This window comes from Radiomyces spectabilis (genome assembly GCF_025331425.1).
Source record: "Radiomyces spectabilis strain NRRL 2753 chromosome Unknown BYT42scaffold_8, whole genome shotgun sequence".
Taxonomy (NCBI): Eukaryota; Fungi; Mucoromycota; class Mucoromycetes; order Mucorales; family Radiomycetaceae; genus Radiomyces; species Radiomyces spectabilis.
The window spans coordinates 833,457-849,118 of record NW_026251933.1 but is presented as its reverse complement, the minus strand read 5'-3'; the positions used below and the strand labels follow the sequence as shown (position 1 = coordinate 849,118).

Below are 15,662 nucleotides of genomic sequence, written 5' to 3'. Positions count from 1 at the left end.
ATAAATATTTGATTTCTGTCAATTGATTTCAGTCCGCAATTGAACATTAATAAGATCATAACATTAAAATTTCATGGACCCTTTTTATCAGGTAGTGTTTTTTCTTACTGGAACTTGTTTGCGACATTTTCGCGTGTAGATCAACTTGTAATTCGCAATTCAGTGTACGCCATAGCATCGTCACATGTACAAATACTGAGGGAACTGTCATGGCACATGCTACTGTATACCTATGACGAAATGTTAGTGGCGTGGGTTTCTCACAGACATCGTTCTTCTTCTAGCCATCAGAGATAAACCAAAGTTTATTGATAATCCCAACCCACAGGGCAAAGATACCTGGTTGGAAGAATTTTCTACTTTATGAACTATGCTCCTTAACATCTATGCACGGCCAATGCGTTACGTTATGCTCAAGGGTTGTCTGCACCATTAATATCAAAAACATTTATTCGGAATAACAAGCCGTACACGCTCTGTGCACTGGATGCTAGGTGGACGTCGCCCCCTTACATTGAGCGACATTCGTCAGATAAAGCCTAACGCAATACGGCATAACCTGGGCGAGACTCTTGATGGAACTTTGGTATATTAATGTCAATACTCTGGCATACCGTACAGTCATGATTTCCAAACATGTGTGCAGCAGCACTTATTGACCCCCTCAGTCCCGTCCCGCCCAAGGTTATGATAGACCTAGAATGATGTGTGGGAATGTTGGGTATTAAAAAAGGAGTTAGTACGCTCTTTGATTGATTCAAATGTCGTCAAGATATTTTACCTTTGTTATTCGATGGCAGATATCGAGAGCTTCCCGACCGAAAAAAAACAGAAACGATACAAATATATATAAAATAAAAGTAAAACAATAGGTGCGGCTGTAAAAACCCCTTAAAAACCCTGTGGGAAAAAAAAAAAGGAGGAAAAGACTGCAAGAAGGTCTATCGAATAAAATACAAATATGCATACTACACACTACAAAAATAAAATGGTCGGGAAGAAATATCAAGACAATACCATGGGAAGTAATCCAGGTGAAGTCAAGCTGAGGAGGACGCGTAAGCGTTTTCCGATGGAAAAGAGAGTCAAACCACCGACGATGCCCTTTGACGACTGAAACCGGATTGGCCACATTTGGTGCGCGAACAAAGTAGAAAGATTTGGAGGGATGGATGGCTTGCCAGGGCGAAAAGAAAACCGGAGAGAAAACCAAAAGCTAAAGAAAAGATAGAGAAAAAATAACGTGTTTTTTCTTGTCGAAAAACGGATAGTCACATCACACAAAACATACCTTTTTGATATTTCAATCGACTTGACTGGTTACAGATACACGCGGGTAAACCATAGTCTGGATGATGGATGATGAATGCGAGGGGATGCAATGATAGTGAGAGTTTATCCCAGTAAACAGAAGATAGAGGAGAAAACCAAAGAAAAAAGAAAAGAAAGAAGACAAAATATATGTGGATTTCCATGGATGAAACGATAGCCACCCCACTGATGCATGAATACATAGATCGAAGCACATCTGCTTATGTATTATTCGATTCATTGAAAAATGAAAGAGAATGAAAGGACATATACGTATAACTGACAAATAAAAATAAATTGAATGATGCTACAGAAGAACGCCAGTCGTATCATCAACCACTTTTCTTCAAAAAGAGCTCTACTCACATTTTTATTCGAAAGACGGCGATACTCTGTTTAACCACAACTGGCGCAAACGGCATCTTGCTGCTGATTGTTTCGCCTATTATTGTGAAAGTAGGCAGCGAGGCATGGTGAAGATAAAAAAAACAACGTTTAACAGGTCCTGATAACTTGGTGTAGATCATGTGATTTACAAATCGCTAATTTCCCAAAGATTTAATTGTTTTGCTGTATAAATGAAGGGACAGTGGATTATTCTGCCAATTTAGGGTCATTTTTATTGAAGAAATTTAGTGCGTACTAAGAGCTCAAGCTTCATAACTAAACGCGAGACAAATTCCTTTATGCGTGCTTCTTTGCTAGTTTTTTTAGTTTTTTTAGTTTTTTTTTTTAAATTTTATTACTACTTTTATGAATAAAATAATGTCGAGGAGATTAAGAAACGCTCATTATTGATCAATTTAGTCGTGCTTTTCAACTTGATTCTGAAGACATGGAGAGTTTATATTTTTCGCGCAGGAAATATCCCCGATGAGTAGCCCATCGCACTTTGACACAATTTAAATGAACACAGTGGCTTAATGAAATATTTGCTTCAAGAGAGGCCGAGATGATTTGTACGACGAAAAGAGTAGAGTGACGCTATTAATTGTTCAAGGTGCCTCCAAGCACCAAGACGCAATTTTTGGATCTTTCTGACTTGGTTGGTGTCGAACATGTTTATTACCAACTTGGCAATATTACTGACTATCATAGGAGTTACTTTTTAGTTTCAGGTGCTGTAGAGGCTTCTTCTGATGGGGGAGACACGACGTGTTGCTCGCAGGCATTAACTTGCATATAAATTAAGTTGTCATTCAGAAATTAGACTCACAAAACGTTTATGCAGTAGATCTAGTATGTAATAATTCAATGATATATTCATCAAAAGAAAGATGTTTACATCTGCTCGAGGTCAATTCTTTTCGTCCTTTTTGCTATTAGATTCGTTGCAGGATAGAGTTTCAGTAAGATTTATCTTGATGACCCTCATTCTAGTATAAACCGTAGCCATTGATTTAAATGGATAAGCGGGAGGGGTGAGAACAAAAATTTCTTCCAACTCTAATCACCGTGCCGTGACAACAAATTTATGCTAAATTAAGTATTCAAAGTCGTGCGACTTTCTGGCCATCCACATTGGATATCATGACTCTTTGACATGGACAAAACAAGACATTTTTTTCTCTAGACAATGTACGTTTTTATTGTGATCAAGTTTCAATTGGGTGGAACAAAGAACAAAAATGAGTCCATTTTTATTCCTTGTCTGTTGTCTATTTTTGGAAAGATCGCCTCCATTCCCGACGGGCTGAGGGACAAGTTTCTTTATTTATTATTCAAATTGGGGGAAAATTAGACACCTTTCAACTTGCAGCCATAAAGAGTGACTATTTTCAAGTGTCAAGAAAAGGATCCACTTTAGTGAGCGATCCTATCGATATATCCAGGAACATGGATTTGTCCAATCCTTTACCTTGTTCTTCCCAGGAGCATTCTGAAGACGCCAGAACCACTCCCTTCATAGGATTTTACCCAAAGTCAGCTATACCCACCAGAAAAAGTACCCTCAAAAGAAACTATACCCGTTCCAAACCCATCAATGTCAAGGAATTCGAATCCGCATTTGAAGAACACGCCTCCACGGATCGCACTCGACAAGCATCAACAACGCCCGCCGCTGAAGTTTCATCATTAACATATCATGGCAGCAATCCGCCTCTTGTGCGAGCTCATTCACAGCCTTTGTCACTGGAAAGCCCAGACACATCTTACTATGCATTGGAAGAAGCCGAGTACTCTGACACGGCTAAATTGACAGCTAACATTGCCGATGTCGCTCGAGATGAATCGCCTCCACCGTCTTTTCAATCATTTCGCCCGTACGAGCCTGCTCCCGTCAGTGCGGACGAAGATTTCAAAAAGCGGCAATCGATCCGTGAACAAGTACAGCAACATCAACCTTTACATACCATGGCTGCCGCTATTCGTCGCTTGTCAAGACGGGTGGTCAATATGAATAATTTGGCCGACGTTTCCCCGCGTCCCCATCGAACATCAATTATGCTGCCGATTCAGGAACCAGTGAAACCGGTATCACACGAAGACCGACTCATTTCAACCGTGGAAGAAGTGATCCCCTTGACCGTGACTTCATCCAAGAGCAGTACCCGACCGTTATTACCCACCAACGATGCAGCACCACCGTCCGAGAATAGAAACGAAAAGGATGCCGCCAAAGAACCCGTGCTTATCAGTAACGAGATCTATCTGGTTGGCAACAGTTGTGGCATCTTTTCTCCCGAAAATCCACTTCGTCAATGGATCGCCCGATTACTCTGCTGGCAGTAAGTGAACGGCAGAAAAACGCAACTATTGTATAAACTCCGGAACATCCGGGTCATGACTAATTGCTTGGTCTATTTTTTATAGATGGACAGAGACATTGATCATGCTACTCATTGCACTTCATGGTACGATCCTATTGGTAGTGGGTTGGGGCACGGATCCCACGCCTGAACCGGCAAAAACATGGGGCGAAACATGGGATCAGTATGCTCTTCTGGTCATCTTTTGCTTGTACACGTTAGTATCGCTGATTTTATTTTTTAAAGCATGATTGTATGTGTGACAGTGCAGCTAAAATCACGAATCTGGGATTTTTTTTTTTTCATGATGATTAGGTTGACCGCCATTGCTCGTATTATCGTTTATGGCTTGATCCGCAATCCTCGTCAACGCAAAGAATCCGCGTTACCGAAAGCGTACTTGCGACACAGCTGGAACCGCATCGACTTTGTCGCGGTGATTTCGTACTGGATCCATTTGGCACTATTATGCACCCATCAAGAAATTGTCGATGAGACACGACGCATCCTGGTGTTCAAAATGATGTCGGCCATTCTTCTCTTACGTTTACTGAATGTCACTGCAGGCAGTAAAGTCATTCTTCACAGTTTGAAAAAGGCCGGACCCCTACTAGTGCGCGTGCTCTTTTTCGTCGGTTTCTTCTTTATCATTTTTGCGTAAGTTCACTCAATGCAGCACTTTTGAAAAACTTGAGCAGAGGGGCCGATCCTTTTTTATTTGATTGATCTAGCATTATCGGGGTTCAATGCTTTAAGGGCTCTTTTTTGCGTCATTGCGTTTGGACAGGCAAGTCCCCCACCCTTGAAGATGTCTCTACAGAACCATTCCTGTATTTACTTTTATTTTTTATTTTTCATCCAGATCCTGAGGATCCATCGCATCATGAAGAATTGCAGCAATACTGTGGCGGATACATGGAAAATGGCCAAGTACAGCCGTTTATATTGAAGAACGGAGAAAGAGGGCCTTGGTCGAAAGGGTTCATCTGTTCCGAAGGATTGGTGTGTCGTGTAAGTTAGCCGAATCCATTGCTAGGTTATTGCAAAAACAACACTGTGTAACATATCATCTCTCTGGATCCAGGAAACCGAAAATCCCTTTGGTAATACCATCAGTTTTGATAACATTTTCTCTTCCATGCTCATGGTCATGATTATTACTGGAGGTGAGTGATCGGTGGCTGTTCCCCTGGCGCGCTCGTTTTTCTTTTTTTCTTAACCCACCGTACGATAGATCAAACGTGGACAGATCGAATGTATGACATGATGGATGCGGATTATTTTGTTGCGTGCCTTTACTTTATCGTGATTGTCATTGTTATGAATTTCTGGCTCATCAATCTGTTTGTGGCGGTGATTAATGAAATGTTTGCCAAAGTACGTGAAGACTCGCAGCACTCTGCTTTTACCACATCGACGTAAGTGTATTTTGAAAAAGAGGAAAAAAAAAAGATTGAAACCATTGACCATGGGCTCCCATTCTTGCAGTCGTCGACCTGTGTTGGCCGATGCAGACGAAGGCTGGTCCTTTGGCGATGGGGTGAAAAAGCAAGTAGAGAAACCGTCGTTGTTTGCCATCGTCGTCACCAAAATGCGTCCTTTCTGGATTGTCCTGGTAGCCGTCGACCTTATTGTAATGGCCTCGAAGAATAACGACATGTCACCCGACTATCTTGAGCTTCTAAGTATGTTCATGAGGACTTGTTTTTTTTAATTGGATAAAACAGAGGGAACTTACATGCGCTACGGTAGGCAAAGTGGAGCTGGGATTTTCTCTTGCTTTTCTGCTCGAGATCCTTTTGCGACTCGCGAGCCAACGACGCCACTTGAAGGTGTTTTTCCAAGATACCATGAATCGGGCCGATTTGTTGATTGCCGTAGTAACCTGCATTATCTGGATTCCTCCCATCCACGATCATCAACTGGTGTATGCATGGTTGTCTGGTTTCCAAGTCCTGCGTATCTATCGCATCGTCGTAGCGATTCCGCGTATGCGTAGTTTAATGGTACAGAGTGGAAAGATCCACGAGAACGCATCGTTGCATACGTATTAACTTCTGTCTCTGCAGTCACGGGTGCTCGGTAGTGTGCACGGTTTAATCAACTTGGTGTTCTTTATTGTTCTGGCGACCTTAATCTGCGCTCTAATTGTAAGTCGATAATGCGGATACAAGGGTTACGACTAGATCGACCCATTGATATGTGGAATCTTTAGGCCTTTCAACTCTTTGAGGGAGTATTGAATGATAGTGACAACGAGATGCGCTTCTTTTCCATTTACAATTCGTTTGCTGCATTGTATCAGGTAAAAAAAAAAAAAAAGGTGGAATGTCTCTTGAAAAATACAAATCCATTAATTAGCACCCCTCCCTCTACTCGCTGTCCACGAAAATAGCTTTTCTCGGGCGAGGATTGGACCACCGTTTTATACGATGCCATGGAAGCCGGCGCACCCACAGGAAATGCCGCTGTTCATGCCACATTTTTGGTCCTGTGGTTTGCCTTTTCCAACTGTAAATAGGATCCAATGCGTTCTGTTGCTCTCACGTCAACTCGTGGACTAATTTAAATTTCGGGATGATTTAGTTGTGCTTGTCAATATGTTTATTGCCATCCTCATGGAAAATTTTGAGACGGCCGAGGAGCAAAAGCGAGAGCGGCAAGTGCAGCATTTCATCCAGACGACCGAGGTGCAACTGGACAGTTCCGATGTGACGAGCCGATGGAACATTTACCGTCATTTCCGTGAACAACCCAAAGGTGTGACCATCAATAACATGCCTACCAATCTTGTTTTACCCGTACGAAAGAACGTCATTCGAGAGTTCATGAATGGCCCCGCAGAAAGTACCGTGCTTTTGGATAAAAAGGTAAGCCAAATGTCCGAAGCGTCGCCTGGATATCAGTCATGGGAAACGAACCGCTCGTTTGTTTTTTAGAAGCCCAAGGATGAACCGAATTCAAAAGCCAAAGAAGAAGAGGGTGGATGGATTGCGAAAGTACGCCACACGCTCAGTCGACTTCTCACGCACAGTCATCGCCATGACAATACGTCCACGGTCTTTACGACGAATAATACGACAGGCGGACGGATCATCAATTCGGATAATCTCAGCGCGTTTGAACTGCTCAGCTTATTTCACGATAATATGAATCGCAGCAATACCAACAATGGATCGCAAACGTTGCGTGACGTTATTTCCAATTTGCAAGAGACCGCCGTCGCACGGTCGGCCGAAACTACCCAGCATGATCTCGAAGAACGGCGTGCGCTCAAGCAAGAGTTTATTTTGAACCATCCCACGTACGACAAGTCATTGTATATTTTTTCGCAAAGCAACCTCATTCGACGATGGTGCCAACTCCTTGTGCCGCCGAGTCGCGGTGAACGAATGTACGGCACGGCGCCTTCGCGTATCGGGAGTCTGATATTTTCCGTCATCATTGTATGCTGCGTTGTGACCAACGTGGTGCTCACGGTGTATAACTCGCCCGTGTATCAATTCGAGCATCGTCATGATCCCGACAAATTGAAACGGCTGGCTCACGCCGATTGGGCATTTACGGTGATTTTTACGGTGGAGCTGGTGGTGAAAATCATTGCGGATGGTGTACTGTGGACACCCAATGCTTATTTGCACAATGGGTGGAATATTCTGGATCTATTCGTGCTCGTTACTCTGTACATGTCCAATTTTGGCAAATTTGCGGCCTCAACCGGTCTCGAACGTGGTTTTCGTGCCTTTAAAGCGTTGCGAGCACTCCGCTTGATCAATTTACTGAATCCGGCCAAGATTATGTTCACGTCGATCCTTGTCACGGGTTTACCTCGAATTCTCGATGCGGCGGCCCTGGGCATCTGTCTGATTGTGCCTTTTGCGCTGTACGGTCAAAACGTGTTTCAAGGTCTGTTTTATCAGTGCAATGATGACGATGATCTCATTGGCAACAAAAGTATGTGCGTCTATGAGGCCATGTTGGAAACTCAGGAACCCATGCCGGACGGATCGGAAATCTACAAACCACGCGTGTGGTCGAATCCGTACGTGTATAGTTTTGACTCGTTTTGGAAGTCGCTGCTAGTGTTATTTGAGATCGCGAGCGGTGAAGGGTGGGTGGATGTGATGGAGACGAGCATGTCGATTGTGGGCCGAGACCAAAGTCCGCAACAGGATGCGAGCCAGCTGGCGGGCATCTTTTTCATGGTGTACAACTTGGCCGGATCCGTCTTTGTGATTTCGCTGTTTTTGGGAGTGGTGCTTGAAAACTTTGCCAAGCGTAACGGCACAGCTTATCTTACGGCGGATCAGCGTCGTTGGTTGGATCTTAAAAAGCTGCTCAACCAATTACGACCTGCGAAACGGCCCAAAGTGATTCCGACCGGCCGATTTCGACGGAAATGTTACGATGTGGTGGTGGAAAAGCGCGGCAAATTCTACAAAGTGATGACGGCTATTATTATCATCAACATTCTCATGCTGTGCACCGATACCGATCACGATGACAGTGTGCCTGGACTCACGGAGATCAAAAGTGAGTTATTCCTCCGTTTCAATGGCGGACCTTTAATCGAGACGTTGCATCAAAGGATTGCAGGGCTAACTTGGATTTTCTTGTTTTTTTCTTGCACGCTTAGGTTATGTGTATCTTGGGTTCATCTTTATCTATTGGATTGAGATTTCCATCAAACTATTTGGTCTTGGATGGAACTCTTTTCGGCGCAACGGGTGGAACTTGTACGACTTGGTGGTAGTGATTGGAAGTGCTATCAGTGTGATTGCAACTCTTGGATCGCAGGTGCACCAAGTCAATGTGGAATCACAAAAGCTTTTCATGACGGCGCTGTGTTTCAAGCTAGTGCAAAGAAGTGATAGTTTGAACCAACTGTTTACGACGATGCTGTAAGTAGTGGGACCGGCCAAGATGAAACACGGTGTGACAAGTGGTTGCTGACGCATAAGGGTTTCCCGATTTAGTGCTTCGTGTTGGCAGATTCTCAACGTGTTTGCAGTTTGGTTTGTTGTGATGACGACATATGCCATCATGTTTATGGAAATCTTTGGTTTGACTAAATATGGCAGTCAAGCAACCACGGAACACATCAACTTTCGAAGCTACGCCAATACCATGACTTCCCTCGTACGCTATTCCACAGGGTAAGCACCTCGTCTTTTTTTTTTTTTCGCCGTATTTGTTTCGTTGCCTCACTTCGTATTATTCTTTATCTGCAGAGAGGCATGGAACTCGGTGATGCATGATTTTACCGTGGAGTATCCCAACTGCCATGTGGCTGATAATTACCTGGATTCGGATTGCGGCTCGCTGCGTTGGGGCTATTTCCTGTTCTTATCCTTCAACATTATCTCCATGTACATCTTTACCGCCATTTTCCTGGCCGTCGTCGCCGACAATTTCTCTTATGTCTATCAAGTGGCCGCCAATTTCTCGCTGGTGAACCGAGATGAAATCAGAAAATATCCTTTTTTTTTTTTGGGAAACAGAGGAGAGAATGGAGGGAGTGGATGTCAAGGGAGATGCTGGATAGGCGGATGGAGCATGTACTTGCTATTATTTGATCCTTAACGATTTTGTTTACGTTCAAGAGAACTTGGGCCGACTTTGACTTGGATCGTACCGGGTTTATTTCATCCAAACATTACATGGCGTTCTGGCGGGTAGGTGGTTTTTCTGGGATTGATCTGACATTTTGGGAATGTATATGCCGACTCACTATTTCATTACAGCAATTGAGTGGCATCTTTTCGGTGCGAATCTACGACCCAGAAATATCATACAAAAATCTTGTGAGCAAATGTATGATTGAGGAAGCGGTGGGTAGTGCCACCGATGATCCCTACCGTATCAAGGTAGATCTGGCAAAACTGAGTGAATTACTACGTCCTTTGGACAAACCCACCATCCATGCACGCAAACGGGATCTCGATATGCTTTATTGGGTAAGTGATTGATCCACCCATTTCACAGCGCAATTGTCTAATAATAGTCTGGGTATCAGGAAGCGGCCATGGTGGAGTCCAGTAAAGGCGTGTCGTTCAATCAGATGTTGCTCATGTTGGTTCAACGAAAACTGATTGTACCTGAAAACGCGCTTGTGTAAGTGATGCAGATGATGACTTTATTTAAAAGTTTACTCATGAAGCATTGCCACAGCGTCGAAGAACTATTGGCGAATCGAATGAAAGATGACACCATCAAGAAACTCATCAGCATCGATCGCGTCATTGGTTTGATCGAAACGGTCGTGTTACGAAAGAAATTCCTGCGACATCTGGAAGCGAAAAAGTCGCAAATGAAAAAGCAGTGTGAGTATCTCTTGTGCCGTGCCTTGTCTCTCGGTATCGATATTGATGAAGTTGCTTCACTGGTTGACGCGTTACGCTTCTTTAGTGCCATCCATTGTCATTGACCATGGCGATGTTCATTATCACCACAGAAGGGAAGCTACGGGTAGTGCTGCTTCTCCCTTGTCAACCTCCATTCCAGGTACCCCATTATCACCTGCCAGTGACGGGAATCCATTCGATCATTTGCACGACGAAACATCCCCACGTTCCTCAAACTACCCGTAAGTTATATTTCATTACCACTGATGCTGTGTGAATGGTTCTTGACAAATTTTGAATGTAGGAGTCCCACCTGGGAACACTTGACGATGGAACCTGATGTGGATGCTGGATATACAGCACGAAACACCCCCGATGATGCTTCCGGACACAGTCTCTGGCATGGTAAGTGGTTGGCTTGGGTGATCTGTGTGGTTATAGTATGCTTATACTTTGCATCCTTGATAGATCTGCTTCAGGAAGAGATTGATCACTAGAAATACCACCTGTACCATACTAAATTAACATTTGTTCATGCCATGTTGCCTGAAGTTGTAAATAAGAACACTATTCGGAACATAAAAAATGAAGCATTCTGGGTGATATCGCATCTTCATGAACTTATTGTAAAAGATGACCTTTCGGTAATAAGTATAATATACCCTTCGGATAGGTCGAAGAAAGACGATTCCGCCCATGTACTACTTTCTTTACGTGGTGTGTGCTTTCACCTTTTTAAAATACAGAATCCCGAGGAATACCGATCATGGGATGAGCTTATCCTGCAATTAAGCTTTTCTTTTTTCTAACTGCGATTCAATGCTCGCGTGGCAAAAAAAATGAAGACCAAGTTCTTTTTTTTTTCGGGAAGAAACATTGAAACTCAGATCAGCATGAAAATGGTGGCTGGTGTCATGAAAGATAACTGGTCACAAAAGCTGGGAAGAAAAAAAAAATCCCAGGCATCAAAAAAAAAGAATAATTTTTCTTGCGAGCATCCGTTTTGGCACAAGTGCATCGATTGCGAGAACTTTTCAACCATGGCGGCCCCTGACAAGAAGCACAATAAGGGCAATTCAAAGGGCAACTCAACGCACCAAAAGAACGACGGTAAACGTTTCAACCGCTCGGAGAAGCCCTCGAAAAAGCAGGACAAGCGTCAACAGCCAAAGAGCGCTCCTGGCAATGACAAGACGTCCCGACCCTCATCCGCCGAGAAATCCACCAAAGCGAAAGCAGACGACGACAAGTTGCTTCAGGAAATTCTTGCCCTGGGCGGTACCAAGGGCGATGTCAAATTCTTGGAATCGATCGATATGGACGATAGTCAAGATCTTGTAACCGCTGCCTCGGGAGATGCTGATGCTGTAAGTGTCCCCCTGTCGGATCCATGTCACTGGTGGGACGAAGTGCTTACAAGGTCTTTTTTTACAGGATGCGCTCAAGAAGGAATTGCAAAGCTTCATTAGCAGCATTGGCTTGAAATCGGATCAATGTGAAACTGTGGATGACAATGAGGTGGAGGCTGCAGCACCAGCAGAGGACGACGACGACGACGATGACGAGGAGGAGGAAGAGGAAGAAGAAGAAGAAGAGGAAGAAGATAGTGAAAATGACGATGATGAGGAAGAAGAGGAGGAAGAGGAAGCGGAAGACGAGCAAGAAAGCCCCGTGACCCAACCTCTGAAACAGCAGACACCGACTCGATCCAATAAGCAATTGGTTAGTACAACGATATGCATTCGGTCGGCTTAAGCGAGTGACTAATATTATTTTCCGTGGAACAGTTGATGGATCCTACACCGCATTGGCACAAGGTCGCATTACCGGCGATTGCAGTGGAAGGTGTGCAACGTTTGCCGGCGAACGAAGTGGCTGTCAAATACGGTTATGCGATGAAGTTGCTGGAAGAGGAAAATGAGAAGGCTGAGAAACATGGACTGCTTTCATCATCTGACCGGTCTTTCATGTCAAATATTTTGACCTCCGGTACTTTGAACGATAAGATTTCGGCCTTGACATTATTGATCCAAGAATCACCATTGCACGCGTTGAAGACCTTGGATACGATGATGACCATGACCAAGAAGAAGGGCCGAAAGGAAGCGGTGATGGCCATCATGAGCTTGAAAGATTTGTTTGTGGGCTCAATGTTACCGGATCGAAAGCTGACTTACTTTGCTGACCGCCCCCTGGCCAGTAACGACGTGCAGGATAAACATCTGTTATTGTGGGTCTTTGAGGATCGTCTAAAAAAGACTTACTTTGAGTTCGTGCAGCAAATTGAGGTAAGACAAATTTTTCAAAAAGGAAACAAAAACAAAAGAAAACATGTCCTGTGATCACGACCATGTTTGATCATAAAGGAACACAAGAAGGATTCTTCCCCCCCAAGAAAAAGGACATGTGGAGTCATGCCGATATTAATGCTCCATTATTTTTGGCTTTTTCATAGGCTTTATCACACGATACATTAATGCATGTCCGATACAGCATGGTGAAATGCATGCATGATCTCCTGAAGGGTAAAGCTGAGCAAGAGCAAAATTTGTTGAAATTGTTGGTGAACAAATTGGGTGATGCGGAGAACAAGGTGGCAGCCAAAGCTTCGCAAATGTTGACCGAGTTACTGGTGGCCCATCCTGGCATGAAGATGTATGTGGTGCGAGAAATCGAGCAACTCCTCCTGCGGCCCAACGTCACGGAGCGTGCGCAGTATTATGCCATCATTACACTTAATCAAACGATTTTGACGGGCAAGGATACGGCGGTTGCCAACAAATTGATCGACATGTACTTTGTCTTTTTCCGACAGATCCTGAAACTCTCGGAAAAGCATGAGAAAGACGCCAATAAAGCGGCGAAAGAAGAGGCCAAGAAACAACAGCAACAGCAACAACAACAGCAAAAGCAAAAGCACGGTAAAAGCAAGAAGAATAAAAAGAACGACACCTCGGCTCCCGTTGTGCAAGTGGATGAACTTCACGCCAAAATGATGGCAGCCATTTTGACCGGTGTTAATCGTGCATTCCATTTTGCCCAAATGTCGGATGATATGTAAGTGGGGAACCTGGGGTCTGCATAAATGAGGCGTGAAATGGCGCCGATGCTTTAGTTTGATGATAATGATGATAATGTACTGACTGGTTTTTTAAAAAAATCTATAATAGTTTTGAAGCCAACATGGAAGTTTTGTTCAAGATTACGCATACGGGATCGTTCAATACGGCCATTCAAGCGTTGACACTTGTATTTGCGATTTCCCAAACGAAAAATACAGCGTCGGACCGATTTTATCGAACTTTGTACGAATCGATGCTGGACCCCCGACTGGTCACAAGTTCCAAACACGCTATGTATCTCAATTTACTCTTCAAAGCGATCCAAGCCGACTCCGACACCAAGCGGGTGAAAGCGTTTGTCAAGCGCATGGTACAAATTGCATGCTATCATCAGCCGACCTTTATTTGTGGTATTTTCTACATTCTAAGTCAGGTAAAGATCGAGGAGAGACTCAAAAAACTAAAAACACAAAAAAGAAGGAGGAGACAAGAGAGAACAAGAGAGAGAGAGAGAGAGAGAGAGAGAGAGAGAGAAAGAGATTGTGTGTGTGTGGAAGGAAATGCGCGGTTGCAGAAAGTCTAAAGGATGCTTTTTTGTTGTTTTTTGTTATTTTTGGCAGTTAATGACACAGCAGCGTGGATTGCGTGCTATGTTAACGACGCCGGAAGAGGATGATGAAGAGGAGCATTTTGTGGATGTTTCAGACGATGAGGAAGCGACAGAGAAGGACCAGAAAACCGAGAAAGATGCCACCACCGAAAACAAGCAAGCAAGCGAAGGTTTCGAGAAGGAAGAATACACGTCTTCCAGCTTAAAGAATGCGTACGATGGAAGAAAACGAGACCCTCGATTTAGCAATGCCGAAAAGAGTTGTCTCTGGGAGCTGGTAAGTCATGCCAAAAAAGAAAAAAAAACCAACCATCGATGGCGGGACGAGGTGTTGATTGGATAGGATGTTTTGGATTGCTATTTTTTTTTGTTGGGGGAGTGAGAATGTGGAGTCCAAAGAAAAAACAAATGCATGGGCTAAGTAGAGGCGGAACCCCGAGATGGACCAAACAGACCCAGAGGATGAAATTGTCCCGATGACTGATCTTGTTGCCTTTTTTTTTTCTTAGATACCATTTAAAGATCATTATCATCCAAGCGTGGCGAAATATGCTGAAATTCTGCTCAAGGGCGAGAAAATTAAAGATCAGCCTGATCTGCATCATCACACGCTGATGCATTTCTTGGACAGATTTGTATACCGTAATCCGAAGAAACAAGCAACTACCAAGGGTTCGTCCATCATGCAACCGTTGGGCAGTCGACGGGACGGCGGAGTCATGTTCACACGCGGTGGTGGTGTATCGCAGACCAGTGTTGCACTGAACTCGGAAACTTTCTGGCGCCAACAAGTGAAAGATGTGCCTGTCGATGAGGTAATGACTTAACTTTTTTTGGGGGGAAAGGGAAAAAAACATACAAGGGGGCAAAAGAGCTAAAAAGAGGGGAGCTGAGTGAAAAAAAAAGTTTACTGGGTTGAATGATTGTTTCTGTTTGATGATGATGATGTCGGGGAATATGCGCCATCTTATGCTATTGTTTTTTTTTTTCTTTTTTCGATCACCAGGTCTTTTTCCATAAATATTTTACACAAAAGGCATCGGGTGCCCCTGACCAGCAAGCGAAGAAAACGAAACAAGGGGGTGATGAAGAAGATGAAGAAGAAGATGAAGTTTGGCGTGCCATGGTGTCATCTATACCCGGTAATTTGGATAATGATGAAGAAGATGATGTCGATGTAGACGAAGATGAAGACGATTATGACGACGAGGAAATGCGGGCTTTAATGATGGAAGACAGTGAAGGAGAAGTCGAGCCTGAAATTGGATCGGAGCCGGAAGGCGAAGACAATGGATCGATGGATGACTTTGAAATGTTGGAGTTCTCAGACATGGACGAAGAGGAGCAGGAAGCCTCGGCGACCACGAAACGAAAACTGATGGATGCCGACATGGAAGAAGTCGAAGACGATACTTCATCACACAAGAAACAGAGAAAACAGAAGAAACCTCGATTACCTACGTTTGCTTCATATGAAGATTACGCCAAACTGTTGGAAGGCGATGAGGATGAGGATTAAAAAAAAAATATGAAGGCCCAACGAAAAACCTAACCATCACACAACAATGTACAGACAGCGACCGAT

At 43.8% G+C, this 15,662-nt stretch overlaps 2 protein-coding genes across 2 annotated transcripts; one reads left to right on the top strand and one right to left on the bottom strand.

Annotated features, from left to right (window-relative positions):
* Positions 1 to 1,017: 1,017 nt before the first annotated feature.
* Positions 1,018 to 1,370, bottom strand: BYT42DRAFT_573777 (uncharacterized protein; the record flags this gene model as incomplete). Its single annotated transcript, XM_051568764.1, has 2 exons — positions 1,331 to 1,370; positions 1,018 to 1,216 (listed from the first exon to the last, which is right to left on the bottom strand). Coding segments are annotated over exons 1-2 (214 nt in total), but the record flags the coding sequence as incomplete, so codon positions are not given.
* Positions 1,371 to 3,147: 1,777 nt separating this feature from the next.
* BYT42DRAFT_498325 (uncharacterized protein) lies at positions 3,148 to 15,596 on the top strand (the record flags this gene model as incomplete). Its single annotated transcript, XM_051564556.1, has 30 exons — positions 3,148 to 3,378; positions 3,436 to 4,040; positions 4,126 to 4,278; positions 4,377 to 4,718; positions 4,793 to 5,072; positions 5,146 to 5,227; positions 5,296 to 5,479; positions 5,550 to 5,746; positions 5,814 to 6,067; positions 6,277 to 6,366; positions 6,457 to 6,574; positions 6,648 to 6,931; positions 7,004 to 8,594; positions 8,698 to 8,962; positions 9,038 to 9,217; positions 9,293 to 9,619; positions 9,667 to 9,736; positions 9,806 to 10,018; positions 10,078 to 10,175; positions 10,233 to 10,364; positions 11,298 to 11,772; positions 11,855 to 12,127; positions 12,193 to 12,693; positions 12,861 to 13,462; positions 13,644 to 13,654; positions 13,686 to 13,900; positions 14,088 to 14,165; positions 14,235 to 14,354; positions 14,587 to 14,892; positions 15,084 to 15,596. 30 exons carry the CDS (start codon positions 3,148 to 3,150, stop codon positions 15,594 to 15,596), a joined length of 8,790 nt encoding a protein of 2,929 aa, XP_051422336.1.
* Positions 15,597 to 15,662: the final 66 nt, after the last annotated feature.